Source organism: Psittacula echo (genome assembly GCF_963264785.1).
Source record: "Psittacula echo genome assembly, chromosome: 16".
Taxonomy (NCBI): Eukaryota; Metazoa; Chordata; class Aves; order Psittaciformes; family Psittacidae; genus Psittacula; species Psittacula echo.
In genome coordinates this window covers 8,091,953-8,116,177 of record NC_137752.1, presented here as the reverse complement: position 1 = coordinate 8,116,177, position 24,225 = coordinate 8,091,953, and the positions used below count along the sequence as shown (strand labels likewise).

General features: G+C 52.0%; 1 protein-coding gene across 1 annotated transcript in view; it reads right to left on the bottom strand.

Moving 5' to 3' along the window:
- Positions 1-24,225, bottom strand: part of ASTN2 (astrotactin 2) — a gene marked incomplete at its 5' end in the record, with an annotated part of 331,301 nt that overhangs the window by 214,618 nt on the left and 92,458 nt on the right. Inside the window, 2 exons of the mRNA XM_080630379.1 lie at positions 7,311-7,418; positions 14,563-14,712. Of these exons, the coding sequence (XP_080486505.1) occupies positions 7,311-7,418; positions 14,563-14,712 (258 nt within the window). The remainder of the gene's footprint in view (positions 1-7,310; positions 7,419-14,562; positions 14,713-24,225) is intronic.

The following is a 24,225-nucleotide window of genomic DNA, read 5'->3' as shown; positions in this document are numbered from 1 at the left end:
CATTATCTATGAAATAGCTCATGTTGAGTCACAGCCCAGGGAGGATTGTGCTCGGCAAGTAAAGGGCTGGTCAGAGAGCGGAATTGATTTTAGAGACCTGAAGAGAGCAGGGATAGAGGCCAGGACGCCACAGAAGGCTCAGGACCTGGCAAGAGATGCCCCGCCACACTGTGGGATCATGGAATCCCAGCCTGGTTTGTGTTGGAAGGGATCTCAAAGCTCCTCCAGCTCCAACCCCTGCCACGGGCAGGGACACCTTCCACTAGAGCAGGTTGCTCCAAGCCCCTGTGTCCAACCTGGCCTTGAACACTGCCAGGGATGGGGCATTTACCCAAGAGGATGAGAACAAGAATCTCTGCTCTTCACAGCTCCCCAGGCTTGGGCCGCATCCCCTCCGTGCCTCACTTTCCGCTACAGCCAAGCACCGCACAAAAACAAGCTTCAGTGTGCCACAACCCCCACCCTCCTCTTCCTCCTCCCGCTCCTCCTCCTCCAACCACAGACACATCCACAGCATCACAGGCGCGCCGAGCATCAGCACCGAAACGCATCTTCATTTCCCACGAAGGAGCCGACCCTCCTCCTGCCCGCATCCAGCGGGCTCCTGTTCCGCTTCCTGGGAAACAAGAGGCTCGTTGCCATGCGGAGGGCGGCAGCAGAGCGATTAGTGAAATTTGTTACCCACATGCTCCCAACAAAATTAAATTAAAGCCCTGCTTTGCTGTCGAGATAAGGGCCGAGCCCCTGAGATAATTCTTTTCGCTCTCAAACACTCAATTACTCGCTGAGGCTGGATCAGATACAATCAGGGAAATAAATAAATAAACAGGGAGAGCCACACTGCCTCCAGGAGCAGATGTAAAAGCCGTTATCTCCAGCACAGTCCGGGGAAGTTAAGGAGCCTGCGGCTCCTGCGGCATCACAACTGCTTTAACTGTGGACCGCTCCGCGCCTCTGCTTATGCTTTGCAACCAGCTTCCTGCAGTATCCCTTCTTCCTCAGCATGTCTGCGTCCCCGTATCTACAACCCCCAAGGACTTACAGGGCCAAAGATGCTGTTGGAGTAACCCCAGCCCAGCCTCCCTGCACAGATGGAGTCAGACAGGGATGGAGAAAGGCTCCAAGTGGGTTTTAAGTGCTGACGCGGTGCCTGCTTGCTCTGCGAGCAAAATAAGCCCTCATGCAAAAGCACAATGTTTGTTTGCTCGCTGGAAAAACAGCATCCACAATGGAGAGATGAGAAAGGCTGGATATGAAGAGCATCCCTCATCAGCACCACCACCCCAGAGCATCACAGCGGCTTGGGCAGGGGTGCAGCCTGGGTAGGACATAACCTGGTGCTCTGAGAGGGAAAGATGAGACTTGTGCCCTGAAGGTACCAGCACTGACCTGTCCGTCTATTCCTACACTGAGCAGCTTTGTCCCCCCTTCCCAGGGAAGCTTGTCCTGCTTCCGAGCACTGCCGGTGCCGGCAGGGAGGGACAAGGCTTCCTGAGCGCAGACAGGCAGCACAAGGCAAGGACAGACCCGTTACTCCCTCTTGCTACTGTAAGCAACCCAACACGTTTGCTTGATCGCCTTTCGTCTCCCATTTGATTCCCAGCAGCACCTCTTGCAGTTTGAAGGCTGCCAGCCTGGTGAGCTGAACCCGGCGCACATGGAATCACACGGGTGATTCCCTGAGGAGCACAGCACAGACACAGCACCCACAGCATTCACCCAGCCCCAGCGAGGCCGGGAGCACTGGCAGAGCACCGAGAGCGGTACCCACATCTCATCCCGCATTTCGTTTAGTTCCCTGTGAAATACTAAGTGTTTGCTGCCTCTGGAGACAAGAGAGGATCAAAGCGAAGCTTCCCCACATGTAACAGACTCCGAATACCTAATATTCCCTTCTAAAAGGCCTTGTTTTAAACACCAAACACAGAGGCAGATCAAAGCTCGGCTTCTCGTTTCTCTAACAGCCCTCAGAAGACTTCCCCAGCCAGCAACATGCGTGCGCACACGTTCTGCTGACACCGATCCAAGGGACACAATTGGACGCTGCTAATCTGTCTCAGCCATTGCCATGTGCTATGGAAACACCAGGGTGCCTTGTTCATGGATTCCTCAGCATCCCAGAAGCAGCATCCCTCCCTTCCCTGGGCTGCTGGGGAGATCTCCTGGAGCAGGATGGAAAAGTACCACCTGAACCAAAGCAAGGCATGAAAACAGGGTGGGATATTTCCCCTCATCTCTTTTAAGAGGCTTCAATAGAGATGATGCTGAGAGGGGTGAAGCGATCCCAGACCTGAGTGTGGAGGAGCAGGCTTGGGATGGTTGACTCAGGCTGAAGCAGATCCAGAGCCTGTTGAAGAGCAGCAGCCAGCGGAGGATGCTCAAAGAGATCCCAGTTGGGTCGCTGCACTGGGGTACCCTCCAGCACATCTCAACCATCACAGCATCAACAGCATCACTTTGCGCTTGCACTCAGTGCTCTATTTTGTATCCAGACTTCCAGGTACTCTTTATACTCAATGGGAAGAATGAGATCAGCCCCAGCTCCAGGGACCCCAGCAGGTCCCAGGGGCTCAGACAATGCCTGGCTACAGAAGGAGACAAAGGCTCTCTGGGTCTCCAAGACAAACAGGGTCAGGATGCTCAACCCCTCACAGGGTCTCCATACAACACCATCACTTTCCCTGCCTCAGTTTCCCTTAACTCAGGGAGCTGCCCAGCCCTGCAGACCCAATGCAATGCTGATTTACTCTTCATCTAGCCCTTAAAGATCTTCTTCTAGAAGGGGCTTTAAAATAGCACGAACGTTTCTGCCTTACAGATCAGCAGCTCCAAGGCTTGAGAGAGCAGACGAAGGTGGGGAAAGCTTGTTCCCACCAGTGAGCCAAGGGGCTCATTAGACAACCCCAGTTCTAGACAAGGTGGCAGCAGCCCCCATCGCTGCAGGGAGCCCGGTACCACCTTGGAGTTATGATCCACCCTCATCTTCCTCTCTATTTGAACAGCCATCAAGCAGGCACTGCACATGACTGGGGAAGCTCAAGGCTGCAAAGTCAGACGTGGAGCTGAATATATTTTGCTGGGCAAGAGGCAAACGCCACCCTGGAACAAGGGGGATGGAGGAGGAGCAATGCACCGTGTAAGCAAGGCTTGTGCATGGGGCTCTCCCTCCCTGGGTTGGGGGTTCTTTCTGCTACTACTAGTAGCTTCCTCTTAAACTCAGAACAATGACTGAGCACACTGCGTGGTGCTCAGGAAAAAAGAGGAGCCAAGTATCAAAGCTTGGTATGGCCCATGATGAGCAGCTGGGGATGTGCATTAGCATCTCTACAATGCTGGCACATTCTCACAGAGACTTCAGTGCTAGTGGAAGGTGCAATGACTGATGGCCCTGGAGACGATAACCACAGCCACATGAGGAGGTTCCCATGCTTCCCGATTCTACCAGGGGAGCAGGAAAGGGGAAAGCCAGCCCCACAGAGCCCCAGAGCACACAGACCTGTTGCAAACAGAGAAAAATCCCAGTTCTGGAAAATCACAGAACCATAGAATAGTTTGAGTTGGAAAGGACCTTAAGATCATCCAGTTCCAACCCCCCTGCCATGGGCAGGGACACCTCACACTAAACCATGGCACCCAAGGCTCTGTCCAACCTGGCCTTGAACAGCTCCAGGGATGGAGCATTCACAACCTCCCTGGGCAACCCATTCCAGTGCCTCACCACCCTCTCAGTAAAGAATTTCTTCCTTAGATCCAATCTAAACTTCCCCTGTTTCAGTTTGAACCCGTTACCCCTTGTCCTGTCACTACAGTCCCTAATGAAGAGTCCCTCCTTCAGCATCCCTATAACCCCCCTTCAGATACTGGAAGGCTGCTCTGAGGTCTAAAATCTCATGGGGTCAGTAATGAGGATCTGCAGGAAGGAGCAAACCACCCATCCCTAAGCTGAGGTCCCTCCAGCCTTCAAGCCTGGAGCTCTGCATGGCCTGACAGCCGCTCTCAGGACTTATTTCACTTGGAAATTTAGGACATCAAGTCCAAATTCCAGCTCCTTTGAGAGTGCGTGCCAGCCCTGCCATCAGCACTGCCATCCAAGTGAAGGACACACTGATCCATCACAGCACAGAGGATGGAGAGCTGGTGAGGGGATGGGCTGTGGTGAAGAAAAGGGATGGAGATGGGTATGACCAGAGAACCTCTTGAACTGATCCAGCTCCCCAGGGACACCGGTGAGCAGCATTACCTCTCCCTGCTCAAATCCCAGGGCTGGAGCTGAGCCCAACAGCAGAGAAGGACCAAAGCTCCATGGGAAAATCTTGTCCAGGTTATTCCTTGTGCTCTCCCCCCCTCCAACTTCTCTGGAGACTTTCCAAAGACAGGGAAACATCAGTGTGAGGGGATCCCACAGACCTAGGAGCTGGGAAGGTGCATGGTGGGGTGCGCTGAGACTGCCAAAGGTGATGCCTCAGCCATCCCTGCCTCTGTGCCCAGACTGATTTATTTCTCCATGTATTCCAGCACTGAAAACCAGGCATTAAAGTGTTCTGAGCTACCAGAACAAGCTCGCCCTCACTCAATATTTACCTATGAGAACGTCCCTCTAATAAACCTTAGCAAAGCACTATGAAACCTGCAGTCAGGAGACAAACAGAGCCCTTGACCCACTAACCAGCTCACCTACGGTGCCACCCTAACTGGAAACTTCCCTGGGATCGATGCCTTGACAGCATCAATAATTAGGCTCAATCCTGAAAAACCTAATCGGAGGAGAGAAACCCCAAGGAATCTCTCTCCTTGGACCTGATAACTATCTCACAGCACCTGCAACGACACGCAACCGTGGCGAAATCGATCCGAAACATCATTGTCAGAATTAACTGTATCTGACGACGCATCCCTCTCCATTTAAGTTACATCTCATCCAATTATGGATCTTTGCTGAACTTGTAATTATGAGTTTGGTACTGTGGCTTCCCACTAAGCTATTGCTTTTCTTCCACGAGGGAGAGGAGAGTCAATGAAAGGATAATAGAAAATTCCTTTCAAGGACGCAGGGATGGCAAAATTTAGCTAGACAGGAGGGGAAATACAATGGGGACTCGATGCAAGATGATTCCCTCTGTTAGCCCCCACCGAACATGAACAAACCAGGTTCTCACAGCACCAGTCAAACACTAAGGCAGATCTAACAGCCAGCTCTGTGCAGCCGTGCAAGGCAGCTCTCCCCCCCCACAACTCCCTTCAAACCCAGCCATCAAAGCTGCCCAGGTGAACAACAGCTTATTCAAGGGGAAAAAAAAGGCATTCTTCCCATTTATCTACTCCTTTCTATCTGCCCTACCAGAAAGCTTAAACAAACAACCCAAAGCCACCGTGTATGTCAATAAGAATATCTTTGTACCCGGCATCCAGCACGAGTGTGTGTTTCCAGAGGCTGTCAGAGCACTTGACCTCACCGAGAATGGCGTCAAGGCAGTGTGACAGCAAAGATTTATCTGCTTTCCATTCAAACACAGTTTTCCACACGAGGCTCGTGCTCCGTCTCTCCCTGCCCTAATGGCAGCTGAAAACACCCCCAAACTTCAGGGGCTTTTCCAAAGCGTTCGAGGACTTTACGTTAGAATAACTCATTGATAAAACTGCTTCAGCACTTGGGGAATGCCTCCCCTGCACCAGTGACCTTCCAGGACCATTTCTTTTGTCCCTCTTTGCAACACAACCAGTTTCCTCCTCCCCTCGCCCATCATTTCCCCCTTACTGCAGCTCTGTTTGTTCTGCAACAGGCAACTTTAACTCAGGAATTCTCTCTATGCTTTTCATCAAAGGCTCATTTGAAACTCGGTGAGCTCTAAAACTCCTGGCAAAGAGAGCTAGCGCAACTGAATACCCTGCCTTCCAGCAGGAACAAACACAATACACCCCTGCGCACATGTGTGCTTATTCCCATGTGCAACCATCAAGCTGATCAGAGGTGTTGAGGTAATTTCACATTCAAATAAACACATTGAGAGCATTTATCAGAATGCCTCATCATTGAAACAAATGGGGCCGTGTTGCTGCAGCGGGCGCAGGCATCTCTCTGATGTGCTGTGCTCTGCCTGCCTTAACACAGAAAACAAACGGAGGGAGCAAACCCACTGTGCAGGTCTCAAATTGCTTCCCAACATCGCTATTTCCTCACAGGGATCGGGCAAATGGCAGCTGCAAATCTTGCTCCATCCTCCACCAAAGAGCTTGGGCTGAGGGTCCCGAACAAAAGGGCTCCAGTGTGATGTGACCAGAGGAAACAGGTTGGACAGGGCTTGGAGCAAGCTGCTCTAGTGGAAGGTGTCCCTGCCAGTGGCAGGGGTTGGAACTGGATGAGCTTTAAGGTCCCTTCCAACCCAAACCAGTCTGGGGTTCTTTGGTTCTATGACATGTGGACGCTAATGTCAATGTGAGGATGCTATTTGTTTCTCACAATAAAGCCTGAAGGGACTCCAGTCTACAAATCCCTGCCCTAACCCTCGTTTTGGATTTGCTCCTTTTAATTGCCTCTGTGTGCAGAGGAAGGTGGGAAACACAGGGCAGAAAACAGGAGTTTGGAGCAAGGAATTGCCAAGTGCCTGTCCCTGAGAGCTGGCACCAGGACAGTGATTGACACAGTCGCCATCCACCAGTGCGGCTTCAGGGAAGTGCCAGGGCATGTGGAGTGTAACTGATAGTAGAAACAATCAAAGAAACCCAGAACCTCAGCAACATCACCAGGAAATGCTGTTTATGGCTCATGCATGGTGCCGCATCACACGAAGAGCACATCTTGGGATGTCCTTACCTCTCCAGACTGGTATTGTGGTCCTTACCTAGGTCCATAGAATCATGGAATCAACCAGGTTGGAGAAGCCCTTTAAGCTCATCCAGTCCAACCATTCCCAGCACTGCCAAGGCCACCACTAACCCATGGCACTGAGGCCTCGTCTCCACGGGGTGTGAACACTTGCAGGGACGGTGCCTGCAGCCCTGCCCTGGGCAGCCTGTTCCAATGCCTGAGCACCCTTTGGGGCAGGAATTGTTCCTCAGCTCCATCTAAACCTGCCCTGGTGCAGCTTGAGGCCGGTTCCTCTTGTCCCATCCCTTGTTCCTTGGGAGCAGAGCCCAGCCCCTCCTGGCTCCATCCTCCTGTCAGGCACTTGTAGGGAGCGATCAGGTCCCCCCTGAGCCTTCTCTTCTCCAGACTAAACAAGTTCACACAGTGTCACACAGCATCACCACTGCACAACCACTTCTGTCCTCTTACACCAACACATCTCACCAGTGCCTGTGTCATTCTGTACCTTTGCTTCGCCTCCGGCTCCGGTACTGCTCGGTGTAGAAGGTTAGCTGGGTCTCATCGTCCGCCTCTGAGCCAGAGTTTCCTTTGGCACGTCCAAACCCAATCCCACCTGCAAGCAACAGAGAGCAAAGAATCAGCTCTGTCAGCTGGGATGCACAGCAGCAGGGAAGAGCTGGGAGTATCTCAGCAGAGCTGATGGATTTGGCCGGTATCCGGAGCTCTCGGCCTGGGAGCTCTGCTTGGGATCACCAGAAGTGACCAGGGGCTTTTGCCACTTGTGATTTCACTGCTTCCTTATCAAGCACCAAGACCCCACGGTGCCATTTGTGATGTGAACGTAAGAAGATGCTGTCTACCTCAGGCACGCATTGCAACGTATTGCCAAAGAAAACCTCTGAATGCAGAAGCTGCTCTCTCTAAGGATACCCACGTGGTGAAGAACTGTGAATTTTAGGTGTGTGCTTCAAAGCAAACCCAGCAGAGACAAGTGGTGTGGGGGGAATACAGCACTCGGATCCCTACTGCATGGCAAGGGTCCCTTCCCACCCCTAGCACCCACATTAGCCCATCTGCTCCACCAGCTGGCCTCTATGGCCAGCAGATGCACCCCTGCCATAACAAGAAGCAGGGTTGGCATCTCCCTCCTGGAGCTGGAGACGACGTGGGATGCTGGAGAACCCTGGCTCGCTTCAGCTACAGGACCCACCAAGGAGTGCTAAAGACACTTAAAAAGCAATACAGACTCTAACTGGCAGAAGTCCTTCAATCCTTGCAGAGTTTAAAGCAAAGAGGCCTCTGGGGGTTGACAGTGGTCCTTTAAACTGCCATTAAAATATTTTACTGGGTTTAAAAAATCCTTTATTCTAGGCAGAAGCACAATTTCCCCACTTCTTGGCAGGAGAACAGAAAATGAGCAGCGCCTTCTGCCCTCTCAAATCCTTAATCACTGCAATGAGAGGTGGCTGGCAGGAGCCAGAGGGACACCGGGAGCTCGGCACGTGGCTCCTGCCCCATCCATGCCTCGACCCGGCTGTGCAGGGACCTCAAAGTGGGTCTTAACCAGGGGGGTAGGAAGAGGCTCCACCAGCTCCTTCCCGTCTGAAAGCAGCAGGAGGAACCAGTGCTTGCACGCAGCAGCTTGAACATGGATCTGGGGGGTTTACAGACTCACACCCCAAATAATAACTCACCATCAGCCCCTCTTCAGACCCCCTTCATGGCAAGCATCTAATGCCATGGTACACCCGCACCCAGGGACTGGGGTTTTGAAGGACACAGCAGAGCGGTAAAACCAATCAGGCTTATTCACATCAGCGAGGAAAATCTTAATTAACCTGGGCTTCTAATGCAGGCCCTTGGGCAACCAGCCAGGGCTGCAGCTCTGCTGCACCTCCCCTTCTCCCCCGGAGCCTGGGCTCTTCTGCCAGTGCCCAGGGCTGGGAGACAGACACCAGCGATGGAAGGGTTTTCCTCCTGGAGCTTGGTCCAAGAGAAGGATGTGGGCACCGCCTATGCAGGCAGGACATGGCACATCCCTCTGCCACCTACCCATGAGCCAGACCTGGTCCCTTTAGTGCAGGCAGATGGCTGGGGGTGGACAGAGGCAGTGATCTCAGGTGCTTGTTCTGCTCTTGCAGCCCACCGAGGTGACCAAGCATCCGGTGCAGGCAGCAGCCCCCTCCGGCCCCCTCCACGTTTGTTTGCCGCCTGCGTCTCGGTGATGGATGGAGCTGACATGTTAAATTACTCAGGCTGGATGTCTTCAGAGAGCTTGTGACAGCAATATTGCATTTTCTGATTACCCAGCACTGCGCAGGATGTATAAATACAGGAGAGTCGGGAGACCCGGCGCAGGTCCCCAGCCCACAGCGGAAACATCTCTTCTGACCCATCACACAGTGCAGAGGTCAGCCTGGAAACACGAGCCCAGGGCAGAGAAACAGCTGCAAGGGGAAGTGCTTTTACCCCTTCGTGCTATCAAGGATGCTAGAACGTATCTTGGTGGTAATTCTGGGGTCCCGGAGCCCAGTTGAGGCAGCCTGTTGGATGCAGGAGCACTGATCCTGCCATGAACCTGACTTTGTGTTTAACTGTCTCCAAAATGCAGCTGAAACATCTATGAGATGCTCAAGATTGGGCCAATACCTCCTGCTGCAGCCCCAATGGTTGGCCTTGGTGGCAGGCTGCTCCCTGGGACATGAGGCCAAGGATGCTCACAATAGAGCTGAGGATGCTCACGATGGGGACGAGGATGCTCGCAACGGGACCGAGGATGCTTGCAGCAGACAGCACGAACATGCAGCTGTACATAGGGATGAACAGGAAGAGCATCCCATTAAAGCCAAGCAGCCCTGCCCTGTCAGCACTCCTTTTTTCTTTAGAAAGAGGGAGAAAACCACCAAATAATAGAAAACAGATCCTAATCACCTTGACTGATTGCAAAGAGGTGCTTAAAAGAGACAGGCCATGGAAACAGCAACTTTGCAGTGCTGGGTATCCATAACACACCAGCAACTCTCTGCAGTAGCTCCCCCAGGGAGTTACATCCCCTTTACACCCAGTGTACTCCAGCTATTTAGACTTGAGGAAAACCAAACCACCCCCTCCTTGCCTGCATCCCCACCTCCTGCCCCACCACCTTAGGGACCGACTGTGGGTGAGGAGGGGGAGCTCAAGGAAGATGCTCTCGTTTCTAATCCTGTTTGCAGATTTACAAGCTCGTTAATCCGCTCAAGTAGCTCGCAGCTCAGCGCCGGGGCAGGATGCTCCTTCTGAGCATGCATTAATTTAGTGGGGAGCAAGGCGGGGTGCCAAGGCAAACACCTCTCGTCATGGTGTAATTAAAGATGGTAGAGTTAATGCCAAATGGGGACTAAGGACATAAAACAGGCAGGCACTGGAGGCTCTGCCGTCCCCAAAGACTTGTTGTTAGCTAAAGCCACTTGTACTTCCTTTTCTTTTAAAAGTGCATTTTTGTCATTAGAAAGGAAAAGCAAACCTGACATTTTAAATCCCTTCCCCAAAGCCAGGAGGTTAACAGGGAAACAACCGTGGATGCAAAACAAATCAAACCCGAGGTAAAATAAAGAAAGAAGTAACAGCAGCTATTTGGATAACTCCTGTCTGAAGCCAGGTTGACCTCAGATGCTTAATCCCTCTGAGCTGGCTGTTAAAAGAGAAGTGGGAGCTTGTATTTGTCCCCAGTGGTGACACATCCGTCCATGCACACTTCTGCCCTGCCACCACAGCCTCACTTGCAATGGAAAAGGATTTTCTGCACCCCTTCCACCTAGGAAAAGGCCAAATCCTGCACACACACAACATTAAAGACTCACGACCTCCTGTCTGACTGTGCTCACTTCACCTCCACACTCACTTGCCCTATGCTATGCAGTCTCTGATGTGTTCAACAAGCCCCTCTGCTCCCAGGCCTCCCAGTAAAGACCAGATCAGGGGTCCTCTCCCCACCTAGGTGCAGAGCTATACAATTAGTTAAATGGAGAAGATAAAGAAATCAAGCCCTTTAAAATGAAATGCTCTGCTCTGGTTTGTCACTGCAGCAGGGTGGGCATGCACACACATTGGCTTCAGCTGCTGAAAACTCTTTCTCCACATCAATTTTCCCTTTTCCTTCTGCCTCTGCCTCCAGAACTGCACCAAGGTGGGTGATGCAACAACCAGGTGATGGCCCCATGGCTTCCACTATGGAAAACTGGGATCACAGATCCCCAAGGGCAGGCTTTGCACAGCTGTGAAGGGGTTTATTCTCACCGAGGAGCTGGACATGATGCTTTGACTCCGGTGAGGCGAAAGCTCCTGGCTGAACCCCAAATAAGCCTCATCAGCAAAACACAATGCTCCACAGGCACCCGGACAGAGGGATGGGGTAAGGTGGGAGGTAGAGTTGTCCTGGCACAAGCATGGACCAGGGGTGAGCCCAGCCAAGCCGTGGCTCTCCTCCCTAGGGTGACTTTGAGTGACTTATGGCATAGCCACGATCTCTAAACTACAAGAAGCCGCAGCCCTGATGAACAGTGCATCCCGTCTGCGGCAGCAGGATCTATTAATGGCTTACTTCTTCTCAGAGCCAGGGTGCTTTTAAAGGCCTACCCCAGGAGAGGGCACCAGACCCCCTCTCTGCAAACCGGCCTCCCCCAAGGCCACCTCCCAGCACTGCACCCGGCATCCCATCAGCTCTTGGGATGGGTACGCAGGGCGGTCCAGCCATACCCGCATCCTCCATCCCCGTACCGCTGCCTGCCCCACGATGACTTCCCAGTGTAAGCCCCGTTCCAATGCAGCCGGGTTGGGATGCTCCAGGTCCGAGCCCGGTTGCATTTTGAGAACCAGTAAATCCAGACTTTCTTGGATGCAGCATCCTTCCCTCCTGCCCTGCCATGCCTCAGCAGAGATCCAGCCCATCCCTCCTGCACCCCGGCTCTTAACATCCTCACTCTCCCTCTATTATTTATAAGCTCTAAATGCACTTCACTGGTGAGAATGTTTGGGGAACAAGTTTGTATGAAAAAGGCATTATGGAAAATAAAGTTAAATGGTATTATAAACGGAGAGGGTGGTGTGTATTTTTGTTTTTTAAAGTCGATCTTCTCAGCAAAATACCACCTTTTCCAGAGCTGTTAGAACCACTTAGCACAGAATCACATTTAATGACAAGCAATAGGCAGCAGTTTAAACACACTTAGTGCAGGGAAGCGAAGCAAAGCAATGCTTCTCCCAGATTTGTTTGTGTTGGGCTGGGGTAGCAGGTTGGTTGGTTCCTGGTTTGGTTTATCCCGGAGCCCTTTCCATAAAGGAGTAAATCCTTTAAAGGAGTAAATCCTTTATGGAATGCACAGTTCCTTCAGGGAAAGCGCTCCAGCTGCAGGGCTCTGATGAGGTTAAACATTAATTAAATCAAACCAAGAGAAAATAATTACACACATGCATCCATCAGGCCGCCTCGTCACTACCCAGTAACAAAGTTGGATGCAAACTCCATCAGCGGAACTGTCAGGCAGCTCTTAGGAGGAAATAAATGCATCCCAAATGGACAATTTCCTTTAGGGGGAGTAAAAAAAACCACCATGGATTGCAAAGGATTAATGAGGCAAAGGGTTTGTGTTTGCAAAGGGATGTAAAATGCAAACATCGGGAGTGGTGATATCATTGTTTAACCTTAATGCCCCATAGCACTCCACTGCTCTGCCTCCAAAGGGACAATTAACCCGAGCTGTGAAGACAAAACCTCCAGCACCAGAGAGGGGAAAGGAGTGGATATGGCCCCAAAAAGAAGTTCAAAGAAAAGAGGATGGGATGGGGCTGTGGAGAGTGAGATCTGTGCTGGAAACCCTGGAACTGGCCTGGTTTTGGGGGCTGCTCGCTGATTTCTGATGATTGAAACCTTAAAGTCTTCTACCACATTATGCCTTGGGCAAAGAAGGCCAGATACAGCTCCCCAACATCCCTTATGGCACATGCAACCATCCATGGAGGAGCTGCAGGAGGAGCAGAGCCCCACAGAAACTGCAGTAGGTTGGACACCAGCACCACGGAGACCCATCCTGCTCCTGATGCAGACAAGGACCAGCCATGGCAGCACCTTCCCAGCTAATCCGGGCCCTTCCCTTGCACCCATCCTATTCACATATCCCAGAGCCAAGCCCTGCAGCACAGGGTGCAGTGAGAGACACCCACCCACCCTGCAGCACCTTCGAGACCATTGCACAGGACAGAATCAGCTCAAGGTACCAGTGCCCAGCTCCTCCCCATCACCTCCCTTCACCTGCATCTTGTCCCCAACGGCTCTGGTGTCCTGGTATCCGCTGATTCCTGTGGCCACTAATGGGCATAGGGATCCGCAGGGCAGCAGTGATGGGGCAAAGGTTGGGAAGACCCTGCCCTATGGCACGCTCCGGCATGGTGTGGATGGGGATTTGCAGGGAGGCAAGGAAGCACCAGCCAGGGAGGTGGGAGATGGAGGGTGCATGTCCTCAGATATGGGACAAGCCAGGCTGTCTCGGAGCCACGCTGTGCTCCCACGCAGCCGGGCATCGTGTCTCCTCCTAAACCTGGCTCCAAGGCTGAACTGATTTGCTTCATTAGTGACCAAGTTCAAAAGGGAAACAAAACCAACAACGACAAAACGAGCCTGGAGCAGGGAATCAAGGAAACCTCCCCGCACAGCACCCCCCACCCAGGCACAGCAAACCCCAGCTCTGTGTATTTGAATAACTACCACAAAACAAACCAAATCATTTAAACCAGTTAAAGACTCAGAGCATTTTCTTCTCGCAAAGTGAATAATTTATAGGCAGAGCTACGATTAAAAAAAAGCCCTTTCCAGGCCTGTATTGCAGAAAAATGTATCCAGAAGAAAAGATCACGTTACAGACTCATAAATAAATGAAAACCAAAACCAACAGTAAATAGAAGGAGCATTTTCCTTCCCAGCTCCCAGTGCTGCCACAAAGACCGGCAGTGTGATGCTCAAGGGACCCTCTGCCCATCATCCCTGGACGGATCCCGGTGCCCCCTCCCCAGCTGGAAATCTGGATCCAAAACTGCTGCACAGCCTCAGCACTCACCACCTAACTCACAGCCATCACCTTTCTAAGCAGTGATAGCAATAGGAGGAGGCAGTTTACATGCTGAAAGGCAACGCAAGGAGCAAATCTTGAGAACAAGGCTGTTTTAGACAACCTCCTCCTGTTGTTTTGGTGTAGCTGGCAATGCTACATATAGAAGTTACAGTATATATATAGTTATATATACTATATAGCATATATATAGTTATATACAGTTATAGAATAGCTACAAATAGAAGTTATGTTTTTGCACGGTACAGCCTTTAGAGCCATGGATGCTGCTTCCTTTGTGACCCCTAAAATAAAGGCCAAAAATCCTTAATTACTGGGAAAAGTGGAAAGATGAGATGTCCCAGTGATGCGAGTTACAGCCAAAATGAATTTCACCCCTTCCTCCAAAACAGAAGCTTGCCAAGAAACCGTATTTGACTCCCACCAAACCTCACTCAGCTGGGGCAGCTGATAAGAACCCTGGGCTTGCAGCAGACCTGGATAAGCCCCTTGGGGACACACAAGGTGAACTCAATCCCAAGCACCTCCACCAGACCCCCCAGAGGATGCTGCATGGGGTTTGCCCCTCTTCACCCCATCAGCGAGGAGCTCCGGCCTTCCTTCTTTGCATGTGGCCAAACCCAGGTCATGGAGAGCATGGAGATGCTATCCGCCTACCTCGTGGCCGGCTCCGGCGTTTCCGTCTCCCCACGGACGTGCTGCGCAGCGCGGGCTGGAGCTGCCCGATCTCAATGGGTGTGTTGGTGCGGAAGCTCTCCTTGAACTTCTGCATCAGGGACTCCACCGTCTCCTGCGTCACCTCGGGAGCTGCAACGCCACCAAAGGGATGTGGTTAGAAGAGGACCATGTCCCCACTGCCCATATAACCCCAGAGCCAAGCCCTGGGGCAGGAGCTCTGCCAAGAGCCCCAAAATCATCCACAAGGACCCATCCAGCACTTTCCAAGTGTTACCAAAGCCACAGAACTCAGACAATTGTACGTTTACAGCAATAGCATTTCTGCTTGCCAGCATTCAGGGTTATTCCTTGCCTCTTCCCCCATGTGCACACAGGGAACTCGGAGCATCGTGCCCTTATCCTTATCCCTTAACCACGCAGGAACCCTTGGGCACTGAGCTGGCTTCAGGTAGGGTTTAACTGTGCCCCAGAGCTGGGAGCTGCACCCCAGGCTTGGCAGCTTTTGAGGGGTCAGGTATTCCCTGGCAGACAAATCTGGGATCACGAAGCAATGGGCAAGACTGGGGTGGGAGCCAAGTGAAGGATGTACAGCTGGTCCAGGCATGCTCTGAGAGCTGCAGCAGGAATCCTTGGGGCCTTCCAGGTGCAGCACAGGAAACATCTTGCTGCAACACCCCAGGGCACATCACAGCGTGCTGATGTTTAAGTAACTCCCCTCCTTGCTCTCACATATCCCCTTATCCAGTAAGGCTAAAACCCTTCCAGGATTGTCCTGTGAAACTCAGCGGGATGGGCAATTACAGGAAACCACAAAACCATCCACAAAGAGCAAAGGTGAAACTCGGGATCAAAGGTTTGTCCTCCTGCAGGCCACAGAGGTCTCCCAGGTTTAACAAATGGCTTGGCCTCTGTCAGCTCCTAGAACACACTCATTAGCAGGACACAACCCTGTCTCCATTGCCAGAGCCACGGAGTCCCTCCGAGCTCCTGAAGCTCCCCCTGCACACAGCATCCCCATGGCAGGGATCACCAGCCCCACAGCCACCCATCGTGCTCGGATAAGCGAGCACTTTGGAGCTCCCAGCCTGGCAGGAGTTACGGGCTGAGCATCACCCCACCGCATCCCCCAGCTCCAGAGACACATCAGATCTGTGTGGAGCTATTCAGGCACCCGGTGAGCTTGGGGTGCGTAACTGCTCTGGCCCATGGACTCTAATTCCCTTAGCAGCGTGGTGCAGGGGACATTTTGGTGTGAAACAAGAAGCTGGCCATGCAGGACAAGGCATTTGTAATCCTAGACAAGGACTGGACTTAAACGCTGAGGCTGCAGCAGGCTCCTCCAGCAGCCACCCCATGCTGCAGGCAGTGCATGGGACAGCTCCCCCTTCCTTCCTCCCAAATCCCAAAGGCAATGCCCTCAGCCTCTGAGGGGTTAAGAGCCTTTAGACCACCCCACGGTGCTCTTCTACCCCACAGGCTGCAGAGAAGGTACCGAAATCTGTTAAGGCCATTGTGAAGGGGAGCAGCAGAGAAGAGCATATTGGTGCAGGCGCATGGGGAAGGCTCTGGAGAGGATCCATCCATCCAGCACTGGTGATGGAGAGATGAGGATCAAACCCACTGCCTGCATAAGCACTGAAGGTGGGAACCATTTTGGGAGAGCTCTAGAGAGAGGGTGGCCTCAGGGACCAGCTCTGCTCCATCTTCCAATCATGCAACACCAGGCTCACCCAGATCAAAGGCAGAGCTCTCCAAAGCCCCCTTACATTTACAGCAGGCACAGCTGGATCCTGCAGTGTTGATTCTCCAGCAAGCAGCACAAGGGGGAATATTTCAAGAGCAGGGAAAGGTCTCTAAAGAGCATCATCTACTCCCACCCTGACAGCACAACCCCTCTCGCAGGGCTCCGCTGAGGCACTGGGGAAGGATGTAGCACATCTCAACACCCCATTGCTGTGTCTGGGGGGGAAAGCCTGTCCTTGCAGCTCCTTCATCATCCGGGAGCAAGCAGAGCAGGGCCTCCCTGGGAACAGATGGCAAGTGATTTGAACCTCGGGGCTGTGCAATATATAACGTGTGCAAGTGGAGCGGGAGCTCAGGAACCGTGCGGCTGAGGCTTAGTTACCGAAAGGAGGCAAGAAGGAGAGCAAGGGAGGAAGAGGAGGAGGAGGAGGAGGGGGCCATGCCTTCAGCAAGCAATGAAACGTGGTGAGGTCACGGCTCTCTCGTGCTCCTTGCTCGGCTGATGGGAGTAATCAGCACCATGGTGATCGTACCCAATCTGGCCACCACATCGTGGCACAGCCATCCAGAGGCATCTGCTCACGTGCTTCTCAGTGGAGCAAACAGCAAAAGCAGAGGGGGGAGCATAACCTATGTGGGGAGAGGGTCCCTGTGGCTGCTGGCTGTTTGTGATGATGCTCAGACACTTACTAAAGGAATGGGAGCAGAAAGATGCATCTCAATGCTCTGCACAGCTCGGGCACCAGCACGGTGCTGGCTTCTCCGTGCCCCTGAACTTTGGGGTTTGGAGCAATGAAAGAAAAAGGCAAAAAGAAGAAAAGAGAAGGAAACAATGACAAGAAGGAAAAAAGTCCTTGTCGACAAGGTGTCAGCAAGGGGAGATGAACATGGCCAGCATGGAAAAAACTCTCGCTGGCAAATGAAAGTAGCTGGGCTTGAACTGAATGAGCATCAGGGGTCAAGGGTGAAGGGAGGACCCTTCATCCGCTGCCAACAGTGACAAAAGGGAAGGAGAAGAAAGCGATGCAGCATAACGTGGTGAGACACGGCTGGTGGGACCCCGCTGACTATGGGGATGTTTGTTCATATGTGTAAGAGACACAGTGCATCGCACGCTGCTACCTGGGCTGCCCCACAGGCTGAGCCTGGAGAGCCAGGGATAGGAACTCACCACACACCCAGACAATGCCTCCACGGGCAGCACGCAACCACTTGGCAAACACGAGTTCACGCACACACAGAGCACACATGCTCGGCATTCCTGTCTCCCTTCTCTTGTCCAGAAAAGGATGGAAAAATCACTACCACGGGATAGGCAATCACAGAACCCCAGCCTGGTTTGGGTTGGAAGGGACCTTAAAGCTCATCCAGCTCCAACCCCTGCCACGGGCAGGGACCCCTTCCACTGGAGCAGGGTGCTCCAAGCCCCTGTGTCCAACCTGGCCTTGAACACTGCCAGGGATGGGGCAGCCACAGCTTCTCTGGGCACCCTGGGCCAGCGCCTCAGCACCCTCACAGGGAAGAGCTTCTGCCTAAGAGCTCATCTCAGTCTCCCCTCTGGCAGGTTAAAGCCATTCCCCTTGGCCTGTCCCTACAGGCCCTTGTCCCAAGCCCCTCTCCAGCTTTCCTGCAGCCCCTTTAGGCACTGGAGCTGCTCTCAGGTCTCCCCTTCAGGAGCCTTCTCTTCTCCAGGCTGCCCCAGCCCAGGTCTCTCAGCCTGGCTCCAGAGCAGAGCTGCTCCAGCCCTCGCAGCATCCTTGTGGCTTCCTCTGGACTCGCTCCGACAGCTCCGCGTTCTTCATATGTTGCCCTTAACCTACTTTAACTTTTGGTCAGCCCTCAGATGGTCAGACATTTGGGCTAGCTGATTGTTGCAGGTCTCTTCCAACTGAATGATTCTATTCTACGTACCTCAGCTCTGTCCTGCAACACCCACTCGGGTTGTATGTGCCAAGCATGGGCTCAGCCAGCAGCTCCCTGCTCCGTCGTTCACACTGCTCCCACATCATCAGTGCCTGGGCACCAGCTCCTCGCAACAACCACCCCAACACGACACAGTTCTGGAGGTGATAGGACCATCCTCTCCTTGAGCAAAGCTTGCCAATCTGCCTTCTCCCCCATTCCTGGTTTCCAGGAGATAAATCCATCGGGGTTATTGAGCTCACACCTTCATCACCACATTGAGCTTCTCCAGCCTGGCAGAGGTGGTGAGATCCACCCCGACGCTTGGCACAACGCTAGGATCTCAAACTCACCCCATCCTACAGTGAGAGCCTTCGGCAGCACAACCACCCCAGGAAGAAGCTGAAGCAGAGGCATCACGCGGCTCTTCGGCCTCCTCAAAATGAGCTTCCATCTCCGGCAGCGATGTAAGGATGCAGCTGAAGGTCACTGTACCTTTGTGAAGCACACTGCATGTTCCTGACGTACACCTCCCTCCTGTCCACCCCCATATGCTATTTTGAAAGTGCTTTGCTCTCCTTATGGCTCCTCTATTCGTTCGCATGTCTCCCACAAAACAATTCAAACCAATAGCCTTCCTTTCTTCCTTCCTTTCTGCTGGCACAAGCTGCGGTGGGAAAATATGTTGCTTGGCTTAAAAATTACAACAACAACAACACAAAGTCATCAACTGAACAATATGAGCAATGTTTGGGTAAAAATACATTGCGACGGAGATGGAAAGCAGCAGCACTCGTTCCAGCCCTCACAGGGCTGCCAGCCAGGAGGGCTGCACCTCTCCCAGGCACACAGGATATGGGGGGGGGCTGTTTTGGGGAGATATCAATACCGGTATCTCACCAGCTTCAGTGGCCAAAACACAGTCACAGGCTGGAACAGCGCAACCACGCACAACCTGGACCCACAACCTGTATTTGAGACACGCACTGCTTGCGTGCCTCCACCTCCACTGGTTGCACTTTGATGGTTCCTCCTCCATCCCAAGGGTCCAGCTCAAAGGACAAGGAACTGAAAACCCCTTTGCCTATGCAACCTGTTTTGAGCCAGCTAAGCCAGGTGGTGATGGAAGTGCCCTGCAGCTCTTGGAAGCAACCCTTAGCTCTGGTGGGTTATTTTAGGGCCTTCAGACCTGGACTTGGAGGACTCCAATGGAGCAGCCATATCATGTACTGAAGAACTGCCTTCAGCCTAAGCCAACGCTCCTGCATCCCGCAGAGCCCCTATATCCCATTTGATGCTGCACCAGGCCCCAGCAGGGCAGACGAAGGGCAGCAGCTACTCCCCAAACCATTCCCAACATCTCATGCTCTCGTTGGGTGGTTGAGAGGGCTGGACAGCCCCAGGGCTCAGGTTTTGTGGCTTATTAAAACAGAGCCCTCAGCTTAAAGTCTGCAAAGGTGCCAGCTTCCCCAGGCCTTCCAGTCTTTGGTGTCTGGCTTTAAAGTTTCAGTCCCTGGAGCCACAACCATCCCTGTCCTCCTCACACAAGGACGAAGACTGGAAAGGCAACAGCATCTCCTATTCGAGCTTCCAACTCCAGGTATTAAAACGTATCTTTTTTAAAATATAGGTTTTTAAGCATCTGATTTTCCCATCCCTCCCTGATTTCTGAGTGTCAGAGGGCACGTTATCGATTCCTCAACATTACCAGCGGTTAAAATGCTCCCAGAGTTTGCAGAGAGAAGTAACTTGCAGAGCAGCTCAAGAGCTGCTCGACTGAACACGGTGCTTCGCTGGAATCAAAGTGTTTCACAAGAACATATCAAACTCAATCAGGGATTAAACAGAAAAGTTGGGGTTCAATTAGAAGTCAAGGTCAATGGGATTTTTACCTCCTGACCTGCATTCATGACTGCACCCATGGCCATGTGTAAGACGCAGGGCCCTCATCTCACACACTAGCTCTTCTCCAAGACTATCTCCTGCCCTCTCACCACCTGCTTCCAGTATTCTTCTCATAATCCACCTTTTTCTAGGCACAGGGGAGGTGCTTTCCTGGGAATCCCTGACCTAAAGGTCTAATGACTCACCATGTCCATAATGCACCATGTGAACATCAGGTATGTGTAAACACAGTTTCATAACGTTATAATTGTTTCCTCCAAACCAAACCTCTGAGTTTCAATAAGCTCTTCCGGACGTGCCTGGATCAATATCTTGGAAATTTCTATTCAACAAAGTATCTGAAGACATTGACTTTCTGATACTATTTGGGATGAGCATAAATTTCACAATACTGGAAGTTTTCCACACGGTGGAAAGCCTGTTTTCTCACCAGCTCTAAATAATGGGTGTTTGTCGCTTTCCGAAGCATGAAATAAGGTGTTTGTTCTGAAACTGGGATGTGGGCTGATTTTCAACAGTGCCACCCTGAAGGTGCTAAGCTCCAGAAAGCAGAGAGCATTACTAGCATAAAATTAGGCAATTACACTAAAGCCTGTGTGGAGACAGTGGGACGGCTTCACATGCATTGGGATGAAAACACATCTGGAGAGCAACACCCTGTCACGCAGCACGGTGGATAGGGCAAAGACATGAGAAATACTCCGAACTTCATTGCTCCATCTCTTTCTCCAGCCACCAGCCCCCTTTACCACCTCTCGAGCAAGACAGCCTGTCCCTATCGGTCCCCTGCTCTCCACCATTCTATATCATATGACCCATGGAGGCACACCATGTCCAGAAAACACTGGGAGGCTGCTGGCTGGATCACACAACCAAATCACGAGATATATATTTATAAATCAATAAATGTGTGTGCATATGTATATATATCCATATATATAAAAATCAAACCAAAGCACAAATAACCACATACCCATACACCAGAGGACCAAGCACTTCCTACAACGCACACATCTCCAAGCCATCCTTAGCTGAACCCATCAGGGTAAACCAATAGCAGGAGGGGAGGACCAATGTCCCTCCAAGACGCTCTTTTACACAGAGGGGTTTCAGACGCAGCATCAGAGGGATACGGGAACCAGGGAGCATTTGGAAAACAAGCCTGTATTGAATCTCTTTTCTTTCCTGGCCTTTCTTGTTGAGTTTCAAAATAGAAAACGCATACTTTTTTTAACATAGGTATTAATGCACAGCTATTAATACATTAATAGGTTATTATGTGCATTAATAAATCTCTCGCTATAAAAAGATTTTTATATATAAACCTGATTGCAATTGCAAATTGGAGGAGGAGGGTAGCAGAAGAAGAAATAAAGTTTTATTCAAGATGTCTCCTTTGAAAGCAACTGAACAAATGTACTTTCCTCCTTCACATATTCATGAGCTCACTGCTTCCCTACCCCGTTCTCCACCACCCTCAGCTCCGGGCTTGGAGCCAGCACAGTCCTTATCTGGTACGAGGCAGGGGAAAAAAAAAGCCCTGATAGGATCAGAAGTTTTCAGTAGTTTAACAAATCTGAGGGAAAAAAAGAGTCTCCATTGGCTTTAATAAAGCTTGGGGCGCGTGACAGGGAAGGGGGGGTGGTGCTGGGAGACGCGGGCGTTCAGCATGGCAACAGGATGGAGGCATGTGTTGGCTCAGCATCCCACAGTGAGGACCCCAGGGTACCCCACAACCCCTCTGCCCATGCACTCACTCTTTGCAAAGCTTTGTTGGTCCCCTACATCTAAAGGCCAGGCTGGATGTGGCTCTGAGGAACTTGGTCTAGATGAAGACGTCCCTGCTCTTTGCAGGGGATTGGAACTGGATGACCTTTAAAGGTCCCTTCCAACCCAAACTGTTCCATGATTCCATGATCCATACAGAGCAGGAGACATCTGCAGCTCCTGTCCTTGCTGCAGCCCAGTGAGCAGGACCCAGGGGAATGCCCATCCCAATGGGAAGAGGCATTCAGAGCCAGAACCCCCATAGCAGCACCCTCCCAGCACCGCCTGCCCTGACCCTTCCTCATCCTCTCTCCGGTCACGCCGCTCCATCGCTTCCCAGCTAATTGCCTCCGCTCATGTGTGCAAACGAACCGTTTACCGGGAAATGCCACAGAATGTTAATTTCATTCCGAACGCACTTCCAGCGTTTTATGGGAGGAAATGAATAAGCATTGTATTAATAGCAGCATTTCCAACTCCAACCACAGCTCCGTCGACAGAGGCTGTGAGTTACTCATCTCCATGCGCTCTCCCTGCCTTTCTACCTTTCCTTCTTCCCTTTCCCCCCGCCACACTCCCGGCTTCCCATGTTGGTGATTAAGATAATACAATATAATTATAAACACATTGTGAAAGAGCAAATGCTTTAGAGCCACGGTCCAACAGTCCCTGCCTCTGCCTCACATCTTTAAGCATCTTTTGGGTCTCTGCACTTCATGGGCTGCTGCCCATGGGTTTGACCTTCCCAGGAGCTGTTTCTGACTAGGAAACCCTCAGCTCTTCCATGGGGCAAGGAGTTTTCTAGCACACCCCTCCCCTGGCATGTATAGAGCATTAATCTCTTCATGCCATTTCTCCTTCTGCAAGGAAAAGTCTTTGGTCCATCAAGCTTACCCCATCTCCCCCTGCCCCAGCACTGAGAAGGTCCAGACCATCAGAGGCTTTGTCTCCCATCTTCTCCACCCTAATAAAACCCTTACATTCTTTAATGAGACACCATCACTTTTTCACTTAGAGGAGCAGGCAGGATGGGCAGAGCCTCAGCACCAGCTCCTGCTCCTCAAGTTATAAAGTAATTGAAAAGTTCAATAAGAACACTCTGGAGGAAGCTTCCCCATTTGGTGCTAATGGACACACGAAGCAGCCCAGGCTAATGGTGCATGGAGAAAGAGATGAGGGCTGAAGAGCGCAGCACTGACCTCCAGCTCACTCCCTCTGCCACACAGCCCCTACAACTCCACAAATCCAGAGGAAAAACACCCCATGGAACCACCAAGGGCAGGAACAGCCCATCCCCACCTGGCTGAGGAACTGATGCTGTGGGATCAACCTGGAGGCAGCAGCACTGTGGCATCCGTAAAGCGAATGTGAGCAAGTCCCAGCACCCCTAGGGATAGGCAGGGCAAATGTGGATGGGAAACGTGGCACATTGTCCCCTCTCCAGTCTCAACCATCACTCGATTCCCTGCTCAGCAGCACAGCGCAGAACATTTATTAGCTAGAAATCAGACCTCCTCTGCCCAACAGGCAAGGTGATACCTGTTCTTGGTACCAGCAACTTGGCCACATGCTGGAGCAACAAGGGAGCGACATCAACCCACGTGAGAAGGGCAAACCACTAAAACTCCATATTTCAATGGGGCCAAGGAGCTTCAGCCCTGCACACATGGCACAAACGCCACCCCTACCATGGCAGGGACCAGCCATCTCCCACACCAGGAAGCACACAGATCCAGGCAGGAAATACGGAGCTTAGAGCCAGTTCGTTGGCTCTGAAGAAGACCTGGAGCTGAGGGACCACACGGGGAGCCTGGGGTATCAAATGCATACCACTTCCAAACCACGCGGACAAAGAAGTGAGGCTGAGCACATCCAGACCCCGCAGGACCCGGTGGATGAGCCTCAGCAAGTGCTGTTAGTCAGTGGGGCTGTCAGGAAGGATTGATTTGAAGCACCTCCTTAATAAGTTTCCTCTCCTGCTGGTCCTTTGGGTAGGTCACTGCCTTATGATAAATGGGGCTGGAAGGTGCCTGCAGACCTCGTGCCCGGCCTTGATCCATCTTCCTTTGGAGCCAGCTGACAAAATGAACTGCCTCTATGCTGCAGGCAGGTGAAACACAGCTGACAGGAAGAGGACATGCAAACAGAAGGAAGAGCTGGCACTGGAGCTGCCCTCCCTGCTCTCCTTCCCATAAAACCCACAAGCCTTGGATGGATTGATAAGGAGAATAGAGAATCATAGAATGGTTTGCGTTGGAAGTGACCTTCAGAGGTCATCCAGTTCCAGTCGCCCTGCAGTGAGCAGGGACATCTTCAACTAGAACA